We start from the raw sequence: 25836 nt of genomic DNA, 5'->3' as shown, positions 1-25836 counted from the left end.
CATACTATACCAAACAAAAATATAAACTGTCACACCCTGATCTGTTTCGGCTGTCTTTGTGCTTGTCTCCACCCCACTCCAGGTGTCGCCCTTTTTTCCCATTATCCACAGTGTATTTATAAACTCAGCAAAAAAAGAAATGTCCTCTCACTGCCTACTGCGTTGATTTTCAGCAAATTTAACATGTGTAAATATTTGCATGAACATAACAAGATTCAACAACTGAGACATAAACTGAACAAGTTCCACAGACATGTGACTAACAGAAAAGGAATAATGTGTCCCTGAACGAAGGGGGGTCAAAAGTAACAGTCAGTATCTGTTGTGGCCACAAGCTGCATTAACTACTGCAGTGCATCTCCTCCTCGTGGACTGCACCATATTTGCCAGTTCTTACTGTGTGATGTTACCCCACTCTTCCGCCAAGGCACATGCAAGTTCCCAGAAATTTCTGGGGGGAATGGCCCTAGCCCTCACCCTCTGATCCAACAGGTCTCAGACGTGCTCAATAGGATTGAGATCCAGTCTCATAGCTGGCCATGGCAGAACACTGACATTCCTGTCTTGCAGGAAATCACGTACAGAGCGAGCAGTATGGCTGGTGGCATTGTCATGCTGGAGGGTCATGTCAGGATGAGCCTGCATGAAGGGTACCACATGAGGGAGGAGGATGTTTTCCCTGTAATGCACAGCGTTGAGATTTCCTGCAATGACAACAAGCTCAGTCCGATGATGCTGTGACACACCGGCCCAGACCGTGATGGACCATCTACCTCCAAATTGATCCTGCTCCAGAGTACAGGTCTCGGTGCAACGCTCATTCCTTCGACGATAAAAGCGAAACCGACTATCACCCCTGGTGAGACAAAACCGCGACTCATCAGTGAAGAGCACTTTTTGCCAGTCCTGTCTGTCCCAGCAACAGTGGGTTTGTGCCCATAGGTGACGTTGTTGCCGGTGATGTCTGGTGAGGTCCTACCTTACAACAGGACCACAAGCCCTCAGTCCAGCCTCTCTCAGTCTATTGCAGACAGTCTGAGCACTGACTGTGCGTTCCTGGTGTAACTCGGGCAGTTGTTGTTGCCATCCTGTACGTGTCCCGCACGTGTGATGTTCGGATGTACCGATCCTGTGCAGGTGTTGTTACACGTGGTCTGCCACTGCGAGGACGATCAGCTGTCCATCCTGTCTCCCTGTAGCGCTGTCTCACAGTGCAATTTATTGCCCTGGCCACATCTGCAGTAATCATGCCTCCTTGCAGCATGGTTAAGGCACGTTCACGCAGATGAGGAGGGACCCTGGGCATCTTTCTTTTGGTGTTGAGTAGAAAGGCCTCTTTAGTGTTCTAAGTTTTCATAACTGTGACCTTAATTGCTTACCGTCTGTAAGCTGTTAGTGTCTTAACGACCATTCCACAGGTGCATGTTCATTAATTGTTTATGGTTCATTGAACAAGCATGGTAAACAGTATTTAAACACTTTACAATGAAGATCTGGGAAGTTATTTGGATTTTACCAATTATCTTTGAAAGACAGGGTCCTGAAAAAGGGACAATTCTTTTTTTGCTGAGTTTACCTGTGTTCTCTGTTTGTCTGTTGCCAGTTCATTTTGTTTGTCAAGCCTACCAGCGTTTTCTCCTTGCTCCTGTCTGTTTCTAGTTCCTGTTTTCACAGTTTTGACTATTCTGCCTGTCCTGACCCTGAGCCTGCCTGCCATTTCTGTATCTTGTCACACCACCCTGGTTTACTGACCTCTGCCTGCCCTTGACCTATCGTTTTGGCTGCCCCCTGTTCTAGTAATGCATTTTTGTTACTTCAACATTGGCTGCATCTGGGTCTTCCCTGAAACGTGAGAAACGCAACATTTTTTTTTTTACCTTTATTTAACCAGGCAAGTCAGTTAAGAACATATACTTATTTTCAATGACGGCCTGGGAACAGTGGGTTAACTGCCTGTTCAGGGGCAGAACGACAGATTTGTACCTTGTCAGCTCGGGGGTTTGAACTCACAACCTTTACTAGTCCAACGCTCTAACCACTAGGCTACGCTGCCGCCACCATGCAAAACTTTTACTTTTACTGATTTTACTGCATTGCAGTTCATTTAAGGAAATCAGTCAGTTGAAATAAATATATTAGGCCCCAATCTATAGATTTCACATGACTGGGAATACTAATATCAGATACTGAGGAACTTGAAGATTTCGACCTGCTCCATTGCAGCCCATTGCTGTGGATGGGGGCATGCTTACCCCCTGTTTTCTGTAGTCCAGAATTGAGGGAGAGGTTGTTGTTCCGGCGCCACACTGTCATCCTCCCTGTCGGCTGTCTCATCTGGCCTACCACCGTTGTTTCGTCAGCAAACTTGATGATGGTGTTGAAGTCATGCGAGAACAGGGAGTACATTAGGGGACAAAGCACACACCCCTGTGGAGCCCTTGTGTTGAGGGTCAGCATGGCGGAGGTAATGTTTTCTACCCTCACCACCTGGGTTCAGCCCGTCAGGAAGTCCAGGATCCAGTTGCAGAGTCCTAAGCTTTGTTACGAGCTTGGAAGGGACAATGGTTTTGAACACTGAGCTGAAGTCAATGAACAGCATTTCATTTGAATACATAGGTATTCAAATCAAATCAAATTGTATTTGTCACATGCAGATGTTTTAATGCAAGTGTAGCGAAATGCTTGTGCTTCTAGTTCCGGCCATGCAGTAATATCTAACAAGTAATCTAACAATTCCACAACAACTACCTAATACACACAAGTGTAAAGGAATGAGTAAAGGAATAAGAATATGTACATAATAATATATGAATGGGTGATGGCCGAACAGCATAGGCAAGATGCAGTTGATGGTATAGAGTACAGTATATACATATGAGATGAGTAATGTAGGGTATGTAAACATTATATAAAGTGGCATTGTTTAAAGTGGCTAGTGATACATTTATTACATCAATTTTTCCATTATTAAAGTGGGTAGAGTTGAGTCAGTATGTTGGCAGCAGCCACTCAATGTTAATGATGGCTGTTTAACACTCTGATGGCCTTGAGATAGAAGCTATTTATCAGACTCTCGGTCCCCACTTTGATGCACCTGTACTGACCTCACCTTCTGGATGATAGCGGGATGAACAGGCAGTGGCTCGGGTGGTTGTTGTCCTTGATGATCATTATGGCCTTCCTGTGACATCGGGTGGTGTAGGTGTCCTGGAGGGCAGGTAGTTTGCCCCCTGATACAGCCCGACAGGATGCTCTCGATTGTGCATCTGTAAAAATTTGTGTGTTTTTGGTGACAAGCCAAATTTCTTCAGCCTCCTGAGGTTGAAGAGGCGTCTTCTTCATCACGCTGTCTGTGTGGGTGGACCATTTAAGTTTGTCCGTGATGTGTACGCCGAGGAATTTAAAACTTTCCACCCTCTCAACTACTGTCCGTCGATGTGGATAGGGGGCTGCTCCCTCTGCTGTTTCCTAAAGTCATCGGTCATCTCCTTTGTTTTGTTGACATTGAGTGTGAGGTTATTTTCCTGACACCACACTCCGAGGGCCCTCACCTCCTTCCTGTAGGCCGTCTCATCGTTGTTGGTAATCAAGCTTACAGCTGTAGTGTCGACTGCAAACTTGACGCAGTCGTGGGTGAACAGGGAGTACAGGAGAGGGCTGAGAATGCACCCTTGTGGGGCCCCAGTGTTGAGGATCAGCGGGGTGGAGATGTTGTTACCTACCCTCACCACCTGAGGGCGGCCCGTCAGGAAGTCCAGGACCCAGTTGCACAGGGCGGGGTCGAGACCTTGTTTAGATTAGCCTTGTTAAAATCCCCAGCTTCAATAAATGCAGCCTCGGGATATGTGGTTTCCAGTTTACATAGAGTCGAATGAAGTTCTTTCTGGGCCGTCGATGTGTCTGCTTGGGGGGGAATATACACGACTGTGATTATGATCGAAGAGAATCCTCTTGGTAGATAATGCGGTAGGCATTTTATTGTGAGGAATTCTAAGTCAGGTGAACAAAAGGACTTGAGTTCCTGTATGTTGTTATGATCACATCACGTCTCGTTAATCATAAGGCATAACCCCGCCCTTCTTCTTACCAGAGAGATGCTTGTTTCTGCGTGAAGAAACCTGGTAGCTGTACCGACTCCGATAGCGTGTCTCGAGTGAGCCATGTTTCCGTGAAACAAAGAACGCTAGTCTCGGATGTCTCTCTGGAAGGCAACCCTTGCTCGGATTTCGTCTAGCTTGTTGTCAAGAGACTGGACATTGCCGAATAGTATACTCGGGAGTGGAGCCCGATGTGCCCGTCTACGGAGCCTGACCAGAAGACCGCTCTGTCTGCCCCTTCTGCGGCGCCGTTGTTTTGGGTCGCCGGCTGGGATCCGATCCATTGTCCTTGGGTGGTGGGCCAAACAGAGAATCTGCTTCGGGAAAGTCGTATTCCTGATCGTAATGTTGGTGAGTTGACGTTGCTCTTTTATCCAATAGTTCCTCCCGACTGTATGTAATAAATCCTACGATTTCCTGGGGTAACAAATAAATAGCACATGAAAAATAGGAACGAGAAGCGAGGCGGCCATCTCTGTCGGCGCCGGAAGTATTCCTCTTATCTAGGTAGGTCAGGGCAGCGTGGAGTGCAATTGAGATTGCATCGTCTATGGATTAGTTGGGGTGGTATGCAAATTGGAGTAGGTCTAGGGTTTCTGGGATCATCTCCTCTAGAAAACAGAGAAAAGCAAACCAACATGTTTGGTCAGCCCACTGTGCCTTGCCCAACCAAGGGCAAGTCAATGACACTCTCCATCTTTTTTTTATGGCCGTGTTTTCAGTTGCTGTTATAAGGAGTCATTCTTATCAGGGCGAGGAGACTGTGAATATATTGTAAAATGTTCCATATCTGATATCTAAAGAATGTCCATGTCTTTGGACTGGGGGGAAATTGAATCACGCACTGCACATAATGTCGGGCCATAAGAATAGTTTAGCAAAATACTGTAGAATGGGGTGTAATAAAAAAAGGCCGTCTCAACACCACCTACGAACAATGTGTTTAAGTTTAAGCATAGCCCCTACCATAAGATTACCATTCTTATGGTAATCTTTAAAACAACACTGTTGATGACTACAGAGGCACGCGAAACATTTGAATCAACATTTTATTAAAAGCAGAGGGGACATCTTCATGTCCTCAAATGGAACATAAATACAAAAAATATGTACATATGGCAGTGACAAATAGAAGCGTAGCGGATAGTTGTGGACCAAGTTTATCCTCATAAGGTATGAGAAAATAGAGGAAATCAACTATTTTTGGAGAACAGTGGGACCTTGTTACCCTCTTACTAAAGAGATGGAGATGAATCATTTGGACCACGACCCATCCTGGGTTAGGTTCACGACCCATCCTGGGTTAGGTTCACGACTCTTGAGGTACAAAGAAGAGCTACACGCTAATACTAATACATTTACAAATGGAGCCCCAAAGAAGAAGAGCAACTAAAATGTCCATTGTGGAACATCAGTTAGGCAACATATATGTACAGTACGTTAGATCTTACTATAAGCCGTTTTTGTTTAGTTTCCTCAGTTTGCACCCGTCTTTGGTCTGCTGGGTCTGTAACAGAATAACTCTGATATCTACAACTGAATAAAATACACACAAGGCACTACATTTTTGTTGCAAAAACACTAACCTTTAAAAAATTATCAGCAAAAGATAGGCAATGTACATACTGTACAGTTTAAGTATAGCTTGTCACTCAAATAATAAAAAGTGCTTAAAATCAATATACTTGCGCAGAAGATTACATCCTCAACCTTCCGCAGGAATTACAAATCATTTCCAATGGGGTACACAGGACAGCTGTAGTATACAAGTTTCACCACAATGGGGCAGTAAACCAGCAGAATATGAGACATCTGTTGAAGATGATTGGAAATTGAAGACCAACAGCTGTGGCATTTTAGCAGGAGTTCCCTGCCAAACAGGATTCTGTGTGCATAGGCTGTGCATCTACTCCCTTCCTGTCCTAAAAAGTCCCCTGATCCATCTACTCAATTTCTCCCTTGAATTTCTCCCTAAAATGTGCTTTTCTTGATTTTGTATACTATTATCCATAAAATGTGTTTTCACTGTATCTTTTACTATTTTGATAAATTGATATATTGTTTTAAAACCTGTTTGGTTGTGCTCCAGATGACATTAACTCAATAATGAAGAGACCTTAACTAACCATGTTGTTGCCACCGAAAACTGTAGCCAATACTGTTTGCTACACCAATAATACCAGCAGCATTCATCGTCATCCTTCAAACCGAATACTATTCTATCATGCACTTTGAACCCACAGACCCCTGACACTTGGGAATACAATCTGAGTCAGAGAAAAACTGATTAAGGCAGTAAATGGGGTAAATATGAATATCTGTTATTTCTTGTTGGCGTCTCAATCCCTAGCGAAACACCCCAAACCATAATTCACATAAATGTATCATATATACATTCCATTTCATCATTATCGGATTTACACACATTTCAAACCTAAACAGATTCACAACAGCTGAAAGGGGGTCACATATTGCACATAGGGTTCGGATCTTGCATCACACATCAACCTAATTTACTTTCACCCCTTCACAGATCTCCTCAGGTGGTGGCCCATTTCTCCTCTTTCTCTCCACCTTCTATGAGGCAGACTCCCCGAGGGATGTGTGCTTGGGTCCCTAGCTGGAGTCTCCGGAGGGTGGTTCTGGGTCGGAGTCGGGCCCATCCTGTTCATCTGACGGGAGGTGGACCCGCTGCTCGTCCATGCGCTTGGCCTGTACCCTCTGGATCAGACTAAAGAAGTCCTCGTCAGGCACCGTGGGGGCCCGGGGCCCCCCTTCTGGTGGGGAACACCGTTGGTCATCGATCCTGGAGGACTGGAAGCAGACACAGAGAGTGAGAGAGAGGGAGAGACAGACATCTAAAATAGCAAGTTCTGTAGTTATGAATCCTGCATAGCCTGAGATACAGTATGCACAAACATTTGAGTATTTGACCTAGATCATGCATTGATTGATGGTACCAGAGACTGACTCAACACAAACATTTGAGTTATTTGCGCAGATCTTAGGTTAAGATTCAACCCATAGAGATGCTGAGGCAGTGAGACATGGCCCTACCTGGCACTTCATGAGCATGTTGAAGAAGTCATCGCTTGGCTCCTGGGGGTCTGCATCGACACACAGGTGGCCCAGGTTGTTATGGGTGATCCTGAGGCCGGGTAAGTTGCTGACGCTGACCCGCTGGTCGTCCAGGCGACGGCTTTGGGAACTGACGATCAGGTCAAATAGCTCCTCTGTCTGGGGTGACGTGATGAGTGTAGGGTCTGAGAAGCACAAGAGGAGGAGAACTATATTGTAAAGTCATTGACAGAAGATATTCTGGGGTTACGTGATGAGTGTAGGGTCTGAGAAGCACAAGAGGAGGAGAACTATATTGTAAAGTCATTGACAGAAGATATTCTGGGGTTACGTGATGAGTGTAGGGTCTGAGAAGCACAAGAGGAGGATGACTATATTGTACTGTCATTGACAGAAGATATTCCAAGCCACACATTCCTGACTAGAGACCATTGCTTTGAGTGAATCATGCATTGACGTCAAATCAAGTCGCTGGAAGTAATGACGGTCCCAAGTAGTATTAGTGATGCTCTAGCTTTAGACGGCCGTCTCAGTCATTAACCTACCTAGCATTTCATTGAGAGAGACGGCCCCTCCGTTCTCGCCATTTTCTCCATTCTCTTCATTCAGGTCGTCTAGGTGGCAGCGCTGATCATCCATGCGGCTGCTCTGGAACTTGCTGAGAAGGTCGAAGAAGCAGTCCTCATCGGAGGGGTCACGACCTAGCTTCTAAAACAGAGGGACATTGTTGCTAAGTGATGTAACAGGTACATACAGTGCATTTGGGAAAGTATTCAGACCTCTTGGCGTTTTCCCCATTTTGTTATGTTAGATGGATGCCAAGAGTGTGCAAAGCTGTCATCAAGGGTGACAGGGTGACAAGGGTGGCTACTTTGAAGAATCTCAAATATAAAATATATTTAGATTTGTTTAACACTTTATTGGTTTCTATATGATTCCATACGTGTTATTTCATAGTTCTGATGTCTTCACTATTATTCTACAATGTTGGAAATAGTAAAAATAAATAAAATCCCTTGAAAGAGTAGGTGTGTCCAAACTTTTGACTGGTATTGTATATACATTTGCAAAAATTTCAGAAAACCTGTTTTTGCTTTGTCATTATGGGGTATTGTGTGCAAATCGATAAGGACAAAAATGAATGTAATCGATTATAGAATTAGGCTGTAACGTAACAAAATGTGGAAACCGGGAAGGGGTCTGAATACTTTCTGAATACACTGTATTTCCACATACACTGACCCACTTGTCTCTTGTATCCTGTTTATGTGGTTTCTGTTTGGCTTGTTTAACAGGATGCCTGGTTTGGGGCAGTTGGTGTTCCAGATAGAGGAGAACATTTGCTTCGCATATCAAGTACTATTGAACTGCTGATGTAATGACCATGCAGTATGTCCTGGTATTAGAGTGTCTAATGAGTCACATGGCCAAATAGATACACAGTCTGTCTGTTTGTCTCCATTGACTATTGGCTATTAGATTCTCCAATTGTTGCCCAATGCAATCAGTGGCAGTACAATTATTGGCTCTCTGCCATTATGGTGACCTGTACCATTATGTATTGAGTTGCTGTTGTTTGTGTTGTTCTCAACCTTTTCATAGCACTTTGGACAAATAATGGCTTCGATACTAACTGGAATAGCACATAACAGTGTTCTCACTATCTGACCAACTAGGATGCCTTCAAAAATTGCTGTTTGGTCATCAAACATAGCACAACCTCTCAATATAGTATTGAGTTTGGGGCAACAGGTAGCCTAGTGGTTAGAGCATTGGACTTGTTACAAGATCAAATCCCCGAGCTGACAAGGTAAAAATCTGTTGTTCTGCCCCTGAACAAGGCCCACTGTTTCTAGGCTGTCATTGAAAAGAAGAATTTGTTCTTAACTGACTTGCCAAGTTAAATAAAGGTATAAAATATAGTACACATATAAAGCCTCCTCTGAGTATCAACATCCAGTACTGTGGCCATCTACAATATCAACATGATTCTCTGTATTGGTCAGTGTGTGATCCTGCCTCCATGTTGATGATAAATCCCTGGGCAGGTTAATGGCAGGCATCAAAGGCAGTGAGCCATAGGACACATCATGGATCAATAATGGCTGATGGTGTCCTTATCCTCCTCACCCTTTCCCCACCAAGCCCCCCAGGCACACACACCATAATGTCCCAATCAACACCAAACATCATCTCCACAAAAATAGGGCTGGATACACGTACTGTACAAGGCAATTTTGTCTGGAAGCAAAGTGCATATATTTTTTAATTTACGTTGATAATTAAGAACCTTTAAGTCTCAACTCTGTACAGTGTGATTTGTACAAAGCCAACTATCAGTGAATAAGCTCACCAGAATCTGGTCAGAGGCTACAATGTTCAATAGTACGATACAACAGTGCTGTTGCTGTAGGCGGTCACATTTTCAGCAGAGACTTTTCTTGTGAAAACTTTGGACCAAAATTAGGCTACACTTCAAACGTTTGCTTTACTGGGCATCGTAAAATAATTCATTGCCACAAAATGTGTCTGCCTCTCTGGCAGAGCAAGAAACAGACATTTAGGCTAACAAAGTCAAACAATTAGAGAGACTAGTTCAAGCAACACCATCATCCATCAAATGATCATACAGATAAAGAGTACAGTGAAGTGTCTTACCACACAAGCACCTCTCTTTCCCTTTCTTCACTCTTTCTCTCTCCGAGCGCTCTCCTCTTTCCCTCACTCTCCATACGCCGGACTCACACTCCCCTGTCTTCCCCCCTTCCCTCACCACTCTCCTCCTTTCCACCCTTCCCTCTCGGTGCTCTCTTTCCCCCATCCGTCCCCACTGACGCCTGTCCTCCTCATTACGCCCTCCCCTCTTCCCCTTCTCCCATCTCTCATCGCTCCCCCTCTCTCATTGCTCCCCCTCTCTCATCGTTCCCCTCTCTCATCACCCCCCTCATCTATCCCTCTCTCCTAAATCCACCTCTCTCATCGCTCCCCCATCTCTCCCCTCTCATCGCTCCCCCTCTCTCCTCTTCCCCCTCTCTCCTATATCCCCCTCATTCATCGCTCCCCCTCTCTCTTCCTCTCATCGCTCCCCCTCTCTCATCGCTACACCCTTTTTCCTATATCCCCCTCTCTCCTATATCCCCCTCTCTCATTGCTCCACCCTCTTTCCTATATCCCTCTCTCTCTCCAATATCCCCTCTCTCATCGCTCCCCCTCTCTTTCCTATATCCTCCTCTCTCCTATATCCCCATCTCTCATCAGTCCCTCTCTCTCATCGCTCCCCCTCTTTCCTATATCCCCCTTTCTTCTATATCCTCATCTTTCCTATATCCCCCTCTCTCCTATATCCCCCTCTCTCACCCTCTCTCATCGCTCCCCCTCTTTCGTATATCCCCCTCTCTCATTGCTCCCCTTCTCTCCTATATCCCCCATCTCTCATCGCTCCCCCTCTCCTATATCCCCCATCACTCATCGCTCCCCCTTCTCTCATCGCTCCCCCTCTCCTATATCTCCCTCTGTCATCGCTCCCCCATCTCTCCCCTTTCATCCCTCCCCCTCTCTCCTCTCCCCCTCTCTCATCCTTCCCCCTCTCTCCCATCTCCCCCTCTCTCTTTCTCTCTCTACCACTCATTCATTCCTTCATTCATTCATATAATTATATATCCATCTTCCCCCTCCCTCTTTCTCTTCTGCAGGACATCTTTGTCCCAGCTGTAGCTCTCTATCCCACTGTGGGAAAATAACTCATTATGAGGAGAGGGGGGTCCTCTGATGAAGGTTACATTGTCAGCCGAGGCAGGGGGATGGGCAGCGAGTGCCCACTAACAAATCACGGGAACAACAAACTCTGAGCACTGCCAAGAGACAGTTCCGGCAAGCACAATGGAACATCTCATTGGGTTCAATCAAGCCATCTATTTAATAATTGTATCTATAGCAGCAATAAATTAATATGGATCTCTCGTTAATACTATAAGTTCATTAAAATGCTATTCTGTGATCAATTCCCAAATTGACCAGCAAAAGAACAAACATTCTGTGCGTCTTCCTGTGCCTCAGCTGAGCTCCATGTGATTGTAATTTTCTCCCCCTCCGAGCATAATGAGCTGTGACTTCCTGGATTCTGTCTGTTCTCCTCTTGCCTCTCTGTCTGGATCTTTCCTCTGCCTATGTATTGTTCAATTACTCAATTATGGTGAAGGGGAGTGAGAGAGTAAGGTGGAAGGAGAGAGTGTGTGAGTTGGGAGAGAGAGAAAGGTGGAAGTGAGAGGGGAAAGGACTCTCCCTAAATTAAATCAGTGTTGCTAAGGAAACCAGAACTCAAAGTTGTGCCGCTATCCTTAATAGACACACACAGAGGCACACAATGGTAACCATTGACATTTCACCACTTCCCAATGGCCGACCCCTTCCCCTCGCATTTTGTGATCAGAGTGACTTATGACCTAGTGTGAACAAGTACCCTTTTTATTGTCAGTTCAATATATTATTGAGTGTAGTTCTCGAATACAGAGAGAGATAAGCAACAGAGGAAGTGCACCTTGTCTCCATACCATCCCACAATGGTACAACAGCTATTTTAGTCAGCCAATAAATAACAGGCATGCTTCATACAAGGGCTTCTCGCTCTTTTCAACGGCAGTCCACTGACTACAACAATTAACAGCATCACAGAACCGAGATGCATGGTTGGCCGAGTCAGGCCCTGAATTACACAACCCCATTGGCTGAAGCTGGCCGATGACGTTCTAGGGATAAGGACAGCACAAAGGTGTATTGTTATGAACAATCTAGGGCAGTCAGAAAGGCCAGCAAGTTTACTTGGTGTTATTCCTGGAAGCGCCATCAGACATAGCACTCCTCTCTACCAGGAAGTAACCTGGAGACCTAGTCTGGCCATTAACCCTCATTAAATCACATCATGTTTCACCTACAGCACTTTCCCTTGCCACTATCATCATATGACGTAAATCTGGATGCAAGGACCCTACAGACTTCAGAAGCCTCTTCCTGACCAACAGCATTGGCTCGCTAACCACATTTATGCCGTTTTAGCTGTCAGGTTAGCTTTCATTGATTGTTTAAAAGGCTGCCGATCCTTAAATGCAGAGGGGAAACTGAAGCTGGAGTCAGTAGATAATGCCTTTCAGTAGAACACTTTCATACGAGGTGGAAAGTGTGAGATTTAATTAGGGCTTTAAGGAGAAACAAGATACTCAGAGGAGCAATCGCTACTGTTAGCTAAAGCTAACACAGTTCAAAGTCATTGTGTCTGAGTCCATTATAGTGCTACTCTACACATTGAAAACAATAGTCTTTGTAATTGATGCCTTTTAGTGGAGCTGATGTGACAGGGATGAATTTGACTGATCTAAATCAACTTGACTAGTAAACACCAGGTGCATGTTATTGTTAAGCAGAGAGATACTCAGAAAGTGAAGTTATATGCCATCGAGAGGGCTGGTAGGCAATTTAAAAATAACGTTTTTTTTTTTTAAATCGACTCAAATTAAAATCAGTTGAGTGGATGGAAAATCATCTTTCATGGTTAACTGAGCTTTTCAGAGCATTAGTTCAAATTGAAAATTAAGACTCACTGGAGGCGGGACTTGGACAGTTATGTCATCGGTGTCCACAGGGGATTCCAACCATTGCCTGTCATTTGAGGACAGGCTGTCGGGGTAGCCCTTCCCTCTGCCTGGCCGAGACTGCTGACTCTTGGTTCTCCGGGATATACTGTCCACATCCTGGCTGTCTCCAATCTGCAGGGAAAGTAACGTATACCAATGGATTCTCATTTATTTTACATTTGTGTGCTGTCATTTTATAGAAACTTGAAATGTACCATGTAAGTTGTGTTACAGAAAACTGTCAGAGAAATGGTGTGAGAAAACGAAAATGGAATAAACAAAATGACTTTGTTTTACCTTATCTGACGAGTACTTCCACAGTTCGACACTGTCCATGCTGTTTCTCTTGGTGTATTTTGGTCTGGCTCCTAGAACAGAGAAGAGAGCAAAAGAGAACATTAAAGCAGATACCCTTTGTAAAGTTGTCAATGGAAGATTAAGTGTGCCCTTTAGTAATGTAATGAATGGAGGGCCATTATTGCCCTGAGTGGGGCTTTAAAGACAAACATCCTATCCACAATCCCACGTCAGAGGCACAGTAACTCATCAAGGCTAGGATTGTTACAGTGAACACAAATATTTGATCAATAATTATCAGTTCATGATTGAATCTGTGCAATCATCATAAACTATATAAAAGCTGAAATACATGATCCCAGAAATGTTCCATACACACAAAAAGTTTATTTCTCTCAAATTTTGTGCACAAATTTGTTTACATCCCGGTTAGTGAGTATTTCTCCTTTGCCATGATAATCCATCCACCTGACAGGTGTGGCATATCAAAAAGCTGATTGAACAGCCTGATCAATGGCCTTTTATTGTCCTGTGGACAATTCTAAAATGTGATTCTAAAATGTGCAGTTTTGTCACACAACACAAAGCCCCAGAAGTTTTGATGGAGTGTGCAATTGGCATGCTGACTGCAGAATGTCCATCAAAGCTGTTGCCAGTTAATTTAATGTTAATTGTTCTTCCACATGTCGCCTCCAACGTCATTTTGAATTTGGCAGTACGTCCAACCGGCCTTACAAAAGCAGACCACGTGTAACCACGCCAAACCAGGACCTCCCAGGGGGGCTGCTGAGGACTATTACTGTCTGTAATAAAGCCCTTTTGTGGGGAAAAACAAATTCTGATTGGCTGGGCCCTGGCTCCCCAGCAGGTGGGCCTATGCCCTCCCAGGCCCATCCATGGCTGCGCCCCTGCCCAGTCATGTAAAATCCATAGATTAGGGCCTAAAGAATTTATTTATATTAACTTAACTTACTTCCATATATGAACTGTAACTCAGTAAAATTGTTGAAATTGTTGCATGTTGCGTTTATATTTTTGTTCAGTGTATCAACAGTTTACAAACCCCTTATAGATAGAGAGTTGAGTAACGTTCTGTTTTACTGATGACTCTAAATTTGATGTATTACAGAAAGTTACGTATGTTGACCATTCAAAACTACAGTGCACAACCGTGAGATAAATCTTGTAAACAGAAAATCGACAGTTTTTCACACGTACAGAGCAAACAGTTGATTCCCATGAACTCTATGGGAGCTCAACGCGGCGTGCATGGTTTCCCATGTGTGTGCTGTGGTCTTATGATGTGCAGTGAGGACGAGGTTCAGTCAGACAGCCAGGCAAACAAACTATGAATAAGGGTCCCATTACGATTCATGCGCCCATAGCAAATGTTGGGCCAGTGTGTGACCTGGAGGACCTTCACAGAGACCCAGAACAGCTCTGTGAGGGATGGGACTGCATGTCCATTTCTGCAGTCCACTTCTCACACTTCTACTATCTGTGTAGATCTACAGATGTAGGATCTTAATGTGATCACTCTTGTTGCAGAGAATTTTCCTACACTGCAGGAAATGCAGGTATGCTTAATAATTTACATAAATTCACTGATAACCTGCAGTAACACACGGTTATATTAACAGTATTGGACTTTTTATGCAGCCTACTTTTGTTTCAGCTAATAGCCTAACCAACGGTCAAGCAACGTTATGGACTAAACGTTCAATTCCTGTTGCTGCAGGATTATTTTGCTACTACAATACTGGTCAAATTAAGATCCTACATATGCATCTGTCAGTCATATGACACTTGAAAAGTAGAAAACGAAAACACTATGTATGTATTTGGATGTATCGTTAGCTTCAGCATTATTGGAATGAATTAACAACTACAGTTAGAAAGTTATGTTATTATTATTTGACCAATGGATTTGAACCATGTACAGTGGGGCAAAAAAGTATTTAGTCAGCCACCAATTGTGCAAGTTCTCCCACTTAAAAAGATGAGAGAGGCCTGCAATTTTCATCATAGGTACACTTCAACTATGACAGACAAAATGAGAAAAGAAATCCAGAAAATCACATTGTAGAATTTTTTATGAATTTATTTGCAAATTATGGTGGAAAATAAGTATTTGGTCAATAACAAAAGTTGATCTCAATACTTTGTTATATACCCTTTGTTGGCAATGACAGAGGTCAAACGTTTTCTGTAAGTCTTCACAAGGTTTTCACACACTGTTGCTGGTATTTTGGCCCATTCCTCCATGCAGATCTCCTCTAGAGCAGTGATGTTTTGGGGCTGTTGCTGGGCAACACGGATTTTCAACTCCCTCCAAAGATTTTCTATGGGGTTGAGATCTGGAGACTGGCTAGGCCACTCCAGGACCTTGAAGTGCTTCTTACGAAGCCACTCCTTCGTTGCCCGGGCAGTGTGTTTGGGATCATAGTCATGCTGAAAGACCCAGCCACGTTTCAGCTTCAATACCGTTGCTGATGGAAGGAGATTTTCACTCAAAATCTCACGATACATGGACCCATTCATTCTTTCCTTTACACGGATCAGTCGTTGTGGTCCCTTTGCAGAAAAACAACCCCAAAGCATGATGTTTCCACCCCCATGCTTCACAGTAGGTATGGTGTTCTTTGGATGCAACTCAGCATTCTTTGTCCTCCAAACACGGCGAGTTGAGTTTTTACCAAAAAGTTATATTTTGGTTTCATCTGACCATATGACATTCTCCCAATCTTCTTCTGGATCATCCAAATGCTCTCTAGCAAACTTCAGACGGGCCTGGACATGTACTGGTTTAAGCAAGGGGACACGTCTGGCACTGCAGGATTTGAGTCCCTGGCAGCGTAGTGTGTTACTGATGGTAGGCTTTGTTACTTTGGTCCCAGCTCTCTGCAGGTCATTCACTAGGTCCCCCCGTGTGGTTCTGGGATTTTTGCTCACCGTTCTTGTGATCATTTTGACCCCACGGGGTGAGATCTTGCGTGGAGCCCCAGATTGAGGGAGATTATCAGTGGTCTTGTATGTCTTCCATTTCCTAATAATTGCTCCCACAGTTGATTTCTTCAAACCCTGCTGCTTACCTATTGCAGATTCAGTCTTCCCAGCCTGGTGCAGGTCTACAATTTTGTTTCTGGTGTCCTTTGACAGCTCTTTGGTCTTGGCCAAAGATAAATACTTATTTTCCACCATAATTTGCAAATAAATCCATTAAAAATCCTACAATGTGATTTTGAGGATTTTCTCATTTTGTCTGTCATAGTTGAAGTTTACCGATGATGAAGATTACAGGCCTCTCTCATCTTTTTAAGTGGGAGAACTTGCTCAATTGCTGGCTGACTAAATACTTTTTTTGCTCCACTGTATCTGGGGCCTATTTATTCAAAATGGGACGCAAATGCCTCTTTATTTATAGTGTGTTTATGTTATGTGCATCAGAGAACCCAACTGTCTATTTATTTAGAGGGGGAAAATGTTTTTAGGTATATACAAAGGTATGTGGGTTTCACGCTGGATTTGGCCACCCCAAATCTATCTACACTCGTTCCCTTTGGCTGACACGTGTTCCAGTGTACTGACACACTGAAGAGCTGTCACAGACAGACATAAAATGAATGGACAGGACATATTTTATCATACATCACCTAACCAATAAGGCAGAATGCTACATTCCTGCATAGAGAAAAGAAAACACCAATAAATCACCAACACAATCTTAATCACCATCACCAGTCGGAGTGTCTGTTCTACTTGTTGTATTTCTATTCTGTGAGGTGGCAGTGCCAGGGCTGCCTGACCTCAGGTCCCACCTAACCACAGTCTATACAGTGTGGGCCTGCTGCTCCAAACAGACGCTCCCTGTTTTAAATAAACATCCAGCACGTCCTCTCCGATCACAGAAAAGGGCTGTGTCCACCTGACTCACCCTTTCCTCCTAAACCCGGACGCAATGGAAGATGCAATGGCCCAGAATGACCTCAAACATTGACCTGTCAAACATTGACCTGTTGATCAGTCTATCTTCATCAGACAATGTCTCACATGGCCCCTTTATCTTTCTCCTGTCATAGCCTTAGAACATTGTTGTAGGAAGACAGAGTATATTGCCTGGATATTGGTTTACAAGCTGTCACAATGACTTAAAGGGTTATTAAGATAAGGACAATACATGGAATTCCTCTTAACTCTCAGCACTGTGCATGTAGAATTGTAGAGAATGTACAACTGTACATAATTTGTACAACTGTACATGAATAATTAACACACATTGACAGTTGAAGTGCATGTCTGTCTGGCAGAAACATTAAGAATACATTTTCCTTTACAAAGTACACATATCCATCGTCTGATCCATGATTGATTGAATCCAACCTCAGAACAATAGAGCTGAAATGATGACTCTATAGAATACTTTTTACTTGTACAGAAATCCTTTTAGAGGGTCATACATAATGTATTCACTAAGACTATGGCCCTAGAGATGAATGATCAGCAGAGGAAGATTCTGTTGACAGAAGCACAGTGACACATCATCTATATCTAAACCCGGTGCTTGGAGATATTTGCACAAGGACAAATGTATGTATTCTCTAGAGCTTATTCTGAGCTTTGCTAACATCACTCCACCTCTGACATATACTGTACATACATCTCCCTCAACCGATTGAATGGAAAATGGGCTATAGCATTTTACAAAAGCCTTTTAAAGTGTGCATTCAAACCTCTCAAGTTTTCTTTACAGATTCATGGCAAATAGAAAGTAAAGCTTCCAATTCCATGTACAGTATTTTGAAAGAATTAAAAGGCTATAATTAAGCCTCGACCTTGCTTACCTCATACTCGGGACTCAGAGAGCTATGGTACAGTTATTGTTGTCAATCCCATGAAATTTAAGTCAAATGTTGCTATAATTGTTATTAGTCTATAGTTGTATTCCATTTGCGGTGTCCAGTAAGTATTCTGGAGGAACTAATCACAGGTCGTGCCTCTCTCAACTCAAAGTTTGATGGAGAAGTGATATGTTCTCCTTCTGAGCGAGTGTGAGAGCGAGTCTGTGCTCTGGGATTTGCGTGGGGTGTGGTAAGGAGAAAGAGAGCGAGAGAGAGAGAGAGAGAGAGAGAGAGAGAGAGAGAGAGAGAGAGAGAGAGAGAGAGAGAGAGAGAGAGAGAGAGAGAGAGAGAGAGAGAGAGAGAGAGAGAGAGAGAGAGAGAGAGAGAGAGATGGACAGTGCACGTGGACTAAGGCTGGTCAGAGACTAAACTTACTGTACAGGACTTTCCATATGTATTAATACTGTCATTACCCAGAACAAAAAGTGCAGACATGGGTCAAATTGAAAATCTACTCTTTATAAACAACAAAAGTAGATTAAATCATTTGGACTGTTAGTTCAGCATGTTATGATTTTGGCGCTCCAGGTAGAATTATCTAGAATTATAGAATCATCTTTACACTCCTCAAATCCCACACTGAACCACCAAGAGGACAAACACATCTAGAGTCAAACCAGTGTCTACATGGGAAACTTCATCCCTTTCTGAAAACAACTCCAGTGGTCATAATTGATGTATTTAAGCAGAACCCTGTGGCAGAGAGGGGCACAGACAGCATGGTCGCGAGGGGCCTTGTGTGGTCCGGAGTTGGGTGCTTTGACTGTTACACCAGACTCTGGCACATGGTCATAATTTCCTCTCACACTGAAAATAAAGGTTCAAGGAAGAACCATAGAAAGAAATCTCCCTGTTACCTTGCACCTCGAACTCTGACCCACATGATGAAAGGTCACTCTCGTTGACCCCCAGAGCCTCCATCATCTGCTCCACATTCATCCTGGCAGTCAACTCGCCATTCCTGTCCCCAATCTGAGAGTAGGTTAAGCGAGAGAGAGAGACAGAGAGAGAGAGAGTGAGAGAGAGACACAGAGAGAAAGAGAGACACAGAAAGAGAGTGAAAGAGAGACACAGAGAGAGAGAGAGAGAGAGAGAGAGAGAGAGAGAGAGAGAGAGAGAGAGAGAGAGAGAGAGAGAGAGAGAGAGAGAGAGATCGTATGGGATTTCAGTTTTCAAAAAGCGACTACAAATATATTGGTGTTGAAAATAAACTGTCTTCACAGTAATATACCTCCTTGTAAAAATTGTGTAGCTGCAGTGGTCACTAGTTACCTCTCTGGAAATGTCTAGATATTTGCGGGCGTAGTGCAGGGCCTGGCGATGGTTCTGTAAAGACACATAGGCATTTCCCAGACTCCAGCAGGCACGGCCCTCACCAACCCTATCAACACAAGCACAGTTAGAGAAGGAACAAATCAAACACCATAATGATAAGCATTTTAAGTAAAGGTTTTAAAGTGTGTGTGCGTGTAAAGGCTCAGACACTCCAAGGATAGACTGCTGAGAGGTCAACTTTTTAATGTTCACATAGCACAGATTCCCAACCGATCAGCCTAGTTAAAATACTCCAGACCACAGTGGCAACAGCTTAATTAAGCTACAGGTATGTTTGGCTTGTGCCTGCTGTAGATCAGAACTAGCAAGCTGCGCTAATGTTGTAGCCAGCTAGCTAGAATTTGTAGTAAGCCCTTGTCAATACTAGCCAGATGGCAACAACTGGAAAACTATCGTACCTACCAACATTATAATTACATCAGAATGCATTTAATATAATAACATATGCCATTTAGGAGATCATTTTTTCTAAAGTGACTTATTCATATATTTTACATATATGTAGTCCCAGGAATCAAACCCAGTACCCTGGCATCAGAAGTGCCACACTCTACAAACTGAGCTACAAAGGACTTGTTTCTGAAAGAAGCAGCTGCCTATTAGCTCCCGAGAGTCAGTGGAGTAGCTAGCTAGCTATGTTGTCCTAACTGTTCCACTAACGTTAGCTAGCAAGCGAGCTGTTACTGGCAGTATGGGAGAGTGGAGAGCAAATTTTTTTCTTCATCATCTTGCTAGATAGCTAGCTTGATAAAGCATTTAGTTTTGTGTGCATTGTGTTGCACTAACTCTCTTGCACACACACTGGACTCTACCCACACACTCACATACTTACACTGACTCCCCAACAGACACACACACTTTCACACTCACCACATATGATGCTGGCACTATCTATTATCTATCCTGTTGCCTATGTAACGGATGTGAAACGGCTAGCTTAGTTAGCGGTGTGCGCTAAATAGCGTTTCAATCGGTTACGTCACTTGCTCTGAGACCTTGAAGTAGTAGTTCCCCTTGCTCTGCAAGGGCCGCGGCTTTTGTGGAGCGATGGGTAACGACGCTTCGTGGGTGACTGTTGTTGATGTGTGCAGAAGGTCCCTGGTTCACGCCCGGGTATGGGCGAGGGGACGGTTTAAAATTATACTGTTACATCTAGTCACTTTACCCCCACCGACAGTGCCTTCAGAAAGTATTCATACCACTTGACTCATTCCATATTTTGGTGTGTCACAGCTTAAATTCAATATTTATTAGATATATTTGTATTCTCATCCAACTACACACAACGCCCCATAATGACAAAGTGAAAAACATATTTGTATACATTTTTGAAAATGTCTTGAAAACGAAATACAGAAATATATCATTTATGTAATTCACACTCCTTTGCTATGACACTCCAAATTTCCTTTGATCATCGGTGCGATGTCACTACAACTTGATTGAAGTCCACCTGTGGCCAATTCGGACATTATTTAGAAAGAAACACACCTGTCTATATAAGATCCCACAGTTAACAGTGCATGTTAGAGCAGAAACTATACCATGAAGTCAAAGGAACTGTCACGCCTTGGTCATTGTAGTTTGTGTTTTTGTTATATGTTTGGGTAGGCCAGGGTGTGACATGGGTTTATATGTTGTTTTGGTATTGGGGTTTGTATTATTTGGGATCGCGGCTGATTAGGGGTGTTGTTAGGCTTGGCTGCCTGAGGCAATTCTCAATCAGTCAGGTGATTCTCGTTGTCTCTGATTGGGAACCGTATTTAGGGAGCCATAGTTTCGCTTTGTATTTCGTGGGTGATTGTTCCTGTCTCTGTGTTGTGGTCACCAGATAGGCTGTAATTAGTTTCACGTTCTGTTCTGTTGTTTTTGTATTCAGTATCAGTTATTTCATGTACCGCATTTTCTTTCATTAAAGTCATGAGTAACCAACACGCTGCATTTCGGTCCGACTCTCTTTCTTCAACAGACGAACGCCGTTACAGGAACTGTCCTTAGATCACCGAGATATAACTATGATGAGGCATATATCTGGGGAAAGGTATAACATGATTTCTAGATTGTTGAACATTTCCAAGAGCACAATGGTTACCATCATTGGGAATCTGAAAAAATATGGAACTACCCAGACTCTGCCTAGAGTTGGTCATCTGGCCAAACTGAGCAACCAGGCAAGAACGACCTTGGTCATGGAGGTGACCAAGAACCCAATGACCACTCTGATAGAACTACAGAGTTCCTTGGCTGAGATGGGCGAACCTGCCAGAAGGACAACAGTCTCTACATCACTTCATCAATCTGGGATTTATGGGAGAGTGGCCAGACGGAAGCCACTCCTGAGAAAAAACACACATGACTGCATGCCTGGACTTTACAAAAAGGTATGTGAAAGACTCGGAGCATAAGGAAAAGGATTCTGTAGTCTGAGACAAACATTTTACTGTTTGGCCTGAATGTGAAGCGCTATGTTTGGAGAAAACCAGGCCCAGCTCATTACCTGTCTAACGCCATCCCTACTGTGAAGCTTGGTGGTGGCAGCATCATGCTATAGAGGTGCTTTTCAACGGCAGGGCCTAGGACACTGGTAAGGATAGAGGGAACATGAATGTAGCTAAATACAGGAAGATCCTTGAACTTGCTTCAGAGTGCAAACAGTCTTAGACGGTGGGGTGACGATTTGCATTCCAACAGGACAATGACCTCAAGCATACAGCCAAAGCAACACTGGAATGGCTTCAGAACAAGAATGTGAAAGTCCTTGGGCTCTATTTTTAACAAACCTAACGCATTGGTAAATCTAAGCGCAGGCGGTAACACTATAGGTTCAGGGGTGTGGCAAATATTTTTGCTATTTTCACTATCACAATTATCGGCTCACTTGCTGGTGTGGGTGTGATAGTGCTGGGTTGTGATGAATAAACAAGGTGTGGGTATGTCGAGGCTTGGCCCCTTACTGGCCAATCAGAACCTGCTCCATGGAGAAATATGTGGTTGCTTCAGGTTGTATTTACGGTCTTATGTATTGCCTTGGAATCAACTCCAATTCCAATGTTAGGTCTACAATTTGTTATTTCATTTCTGTAAGCTATTTAACTATAAAAACAGACTATCTCATCTTTGCTAAATAGGTTAACTTGAACCTATTTGCAGTCCACATTGTTCTAAGTAATTGAATGACTTCAATAGTGTTCACACTGGGCTAGGCCTACTGTAAATTGCATTATGACTGAGCATGGACATGCCAAGCAATAAGGAAGATTAAATTCATTATTGATAAGGCCTAAAAAGATAATGAATAATTCTATACAAAACTAAGCAACAACCTCTTTTAAATGGCCTATTTCGCACTTACAGGCACCATCATTTCTCCCAGTGGGCATATTAAACAACGCAGACTAGAGAGGGTTTTACGCAAATCCAAAAACGGAACATGCATGGCTAAAATAATGTGGGCCTGCCTACAATGCATTGATAAAGGTGAGTGTCAGCTCACTGTTTCACTCCTCTCAAACTTGATACTTTAGTAAAGCTTTGTTGATTTTAAGATTTATTTCCAAGCGGTCTCAGGTGCCTAACCCTTTATCGACAGTCTTCTTGCCTACTTCGTGATTGCATTGGGCAGACAAAAAAACTATTCATTTAGAGGGGAGGCTATGCTTGATTTTAATCAAATACAACTAAATTGGGGGGGGTGAAGAGACATTTAGTTTGTTTCTAAATACGAAGTATATAGGCACCAAAAGCATATTGGGCTACCCTTGTTCTATGGGCAGTGTGTGTCACGGCTGGATTGGCTGAGTTTCTGTTGTCAAAATTCATTTCATAACCAACCGCTAAAACCAGTTTTTGGTTGGTCTTAAATGGCTCTATCAGCCGTGCCTGAAATTAGCACTTTGGACATGACAAGGACACACCTCCAATTTTTCCACCCCGCCCATCTGAGCGCAAGGAGCTGATATAAAACAGATACATTTCCGAACCGGGCGTTAGGGCTGGAAAATGACAGTTAACCAGTTTTATTTTATTACGGAATTGCAAACTAACTGTGCATTTTGAAACTAGGGCGGCCTTAACGCCAGCCAAAAATAGAGCCTCTTGAGTGGCCCAGCCAAAGCCCGGACTTGAATCGCATTGAAAATCTGTGGAAAGACTGGAAGATTGCCCCCCCCAAAAAATATGGCAAAAATCCAGATGTGCAAAACAAATGCAGACATACCCAAGATGACTCAAAGCTGTTATCGCCACCAAAGGTGCTTCTCTACAAAGTATTCACTCAGGGGTGTGAATACTTATGTAAATTTAAAGTTGTCTGTGTTTCATTTCTAACAAATTTTCAAAAAATGAGTCATTGGTCTTTTTTGTAGATGGGTGAGGCAAGTCTACTTAATCCATTTTGAATACAGGCTGTAATAAACCAATGTAGAATATGTCAAGGGGTATGAATACTTTCTGAAGGCACTATATAAGTACAGTACATAGCTACCTCAATTACCTTGTACCCCTTTTCTACTCCATATATATATATAAAGTAAAAATAACATGGCTATATATATATATCTCCCCATCCATGTTATTTTTACTCGTTATTCACTGTATTTGTTCTTGTGTCACTATTTATATTTATCTTTAACTCTGCAATGTTGGAAAAATACCAGTAAGTAATCATTTCACTGCTAGTATAAGTCTGTTGTCTACGAAGTATGTGACAAATCAAATTTGATTTGACTCGCCACCCCATTCATTTCAAGTTAATGTTAGCTATCTAGCTAACTAACGAGCAAATGCACATTATCAATCCTGACAAAAATCCCCAAGCACAAAACTCCTTATCTAGAAACTCTTAATTAAGGAACGGACCCTTTTTTTTTCAATTTTCGCCTAAAATGACATGGCCATATCTAACTGCCTGTAGCTCAGGCCCTGAAGCAAGGATATGCATATTCTTGGTACCAGTTGAACGGAAACACTTTAATGTTTGTGTAAATGCGACAGGAATGTAGGAGATTATAACACATTAGATCTGGTAAAAGATAATACAAAGAAAAAAACAACTGTATTTTTTATATTGTTCTTGTACCATATTTGAAACCCAAGAGAAAGGCCATAATGTATTATTCCAGACCAGGTGCCATTTAGACTTTGGCCACTAGATGAAAGCAGTATATGTGAAAAGTTTTAGACTGATCCAATGAACCATTGTATTTCTGTTCAAAATGTTGAATCAAGACTTCCCAAATGTGCCTAATTTGTTCATTAATAACTTTTCATGTTCAAAACTGTGCACTCTCCTCAAACAATAGCATGGTATTATTTCACTGAAATAGCTACGGTAAATTGGACAGTGTAGTTAGATTAACAATAATTTAAGCTTTCTGCCAATATCAGATATGTCTATGTCCTGGGAAATCCTCTTGTTACTTACGACCTCATGCTAATCACATTAGCCTACGTTATCTCAACCGTCCTGCAGGGGACCCACCAATCCTGAAGACGTTTTAAAGACGTAAAGAGTTGCTCTAGAAAAAAAGTGTTATGCAGCTTTTGTTTTTGGTCACAATTCTAATTACACGGTGAAATTTCCTTTTTTTTTTATGACCTTTTCATTCCTGTCGGCTCCCCCATGTGGAGGTTTGTGCACTCTGATTGGATCAAAGTCAAGATGTTGTCCATTGATGAAGTGCGATTCTACTAGGAGTTTGTTGGTACCGGGTCGATACACAGTGGTTTGTCTTTGTTTTAGCAAGAGAAGGAATGGCCTTCTACTGTGCTAACTACCTATCGGCAGTCAGATTTCTCGGTGTGTGACTATTAAGTGAGTGTGCATACCTGTCCATGAGCTCCTGGGCTATGAGGAGGTGTTTGAGGTGGTAGTCTATGGCTCTCTCGTACTGTTGCATCAAAGTGTAGGTGTTCCCCAGGCTGTAACATGCCTGTGCCTCCATCACCTTGTCCTTCAACTGACGAGACAGCTGCAGAGTTTTCCTGGATGGGACAGGAAGACAGGGTGATTGAGAGGGAGAGAGGAAGAAGGAATGAGATTTATACATAGGGGAAGTAAGAGGGTGATGAATGGAGAAAGAGGTATTTAAAGGAAAACATTTGTTTGTTCCACACAAAATTCAAAGTATTTATTTAAAATGAAACATTCTTATTATAAATTAATCTGACATTATATTGATCTTAAAACATTAATAGACTTTAATTCATGCAGGTAATCAAGTACATAACATGGCGTAGCGCTCTGAGATCCATTGGTTGATACACATCAAGTCCACTAGGTGTCAGCGTGTAGTCTTTGTTTACCTGTAGTACTCCGTGGCAGTGTTGAACTGTCCCAGGAAAATCAGAGCGTTGCCTAGGTTACTATAGGCTCTACGTTCAGCTGCTTTGTCACCAAACTCCTTGGCGATGGACAGCCTCTGAACAAAAGAAAGTTTATACATTTTCTTGAATGTCTTGTAAGTGAACGTCTTGTAAGTATGTCATACACTTTACATTGAGCTC

General features: G+C 43.0%; 1 protein-coding gene across 2 annotated transcripts in view; it reads right to left on the bottom strand.

Annotated features, from left to right (window-relative positions):
- Positions 1–5132: 5132 nt before the first annotated feature.
- The window catches only part of LOC124048938 (G-protein-signaling modulator 1-like), a 37246-nt gene continuing 16542 nt past the window's right edge, over positions 5133–25836 (bottom strand). Inside the window, exons 6-15 of one of the 2 annotated variants that reach the window (XM_046370127.1) lie at positions 25636–25751; positions 25159–25314; positions 21830–21913; positions 19270–19378; positions 18855–18969; positions 13100–13170; positions 12770–12934; positions 7721–7883; positions 7155–7360; positions 5133–6911 (exon numbers count right to left, since the gene is read on the bottom strand). In XM_046370127.1, coding sequence (XP_046226083.1) covers positions 6714–6911; positions 7155–7360; positions 7721–7883; positions 12770–12934; positions 13100–13170; positions 18855–18969; positions 19270–19378; positions 21830–21913; positions 25159–25314; positions 25636–25751 — 1383 coding nt within the window. In that variant the 3' untranslated portion in view covers positions 5133–6713. The remainder of the gene's footprint in view (positions 6912–7154; positions 7361–7720; positions 7884–12769; positions 12935–13099; positions 13171–18854; positions 18970–19269; positions 19379–21829; positions 21914–25158; positions 25315–25635; positions 25752–25836) is intronic. The other variant, XM_046370126.1, reaches the window with a different exon arrangement.

The sequence above is a fragment of the Oncorhynchus gorbuscha genome, linkage group LG11 (assembly GCF_021184085.1).
Source record: "Oncorhynchus gorbuscha isolate QuinsamMale2020 ecotype Even-year linkage group LG11, OgorEven_v1.0, whole genome shotgun sequence".
In the NCBI taxonomy this organism is placed as follows: Eukaryota; Metazoa; Chordata; class Actinopteri; order Salmoniformes; family Salmonidae; genus Oncorhynchus; species Oncorhynchus gorbuscha.
The sequence above is the reverse complement of the archived record's forward strand: the minus strand, read 5'-3'. Positions and strand labels throughout refer to the sequence as shown.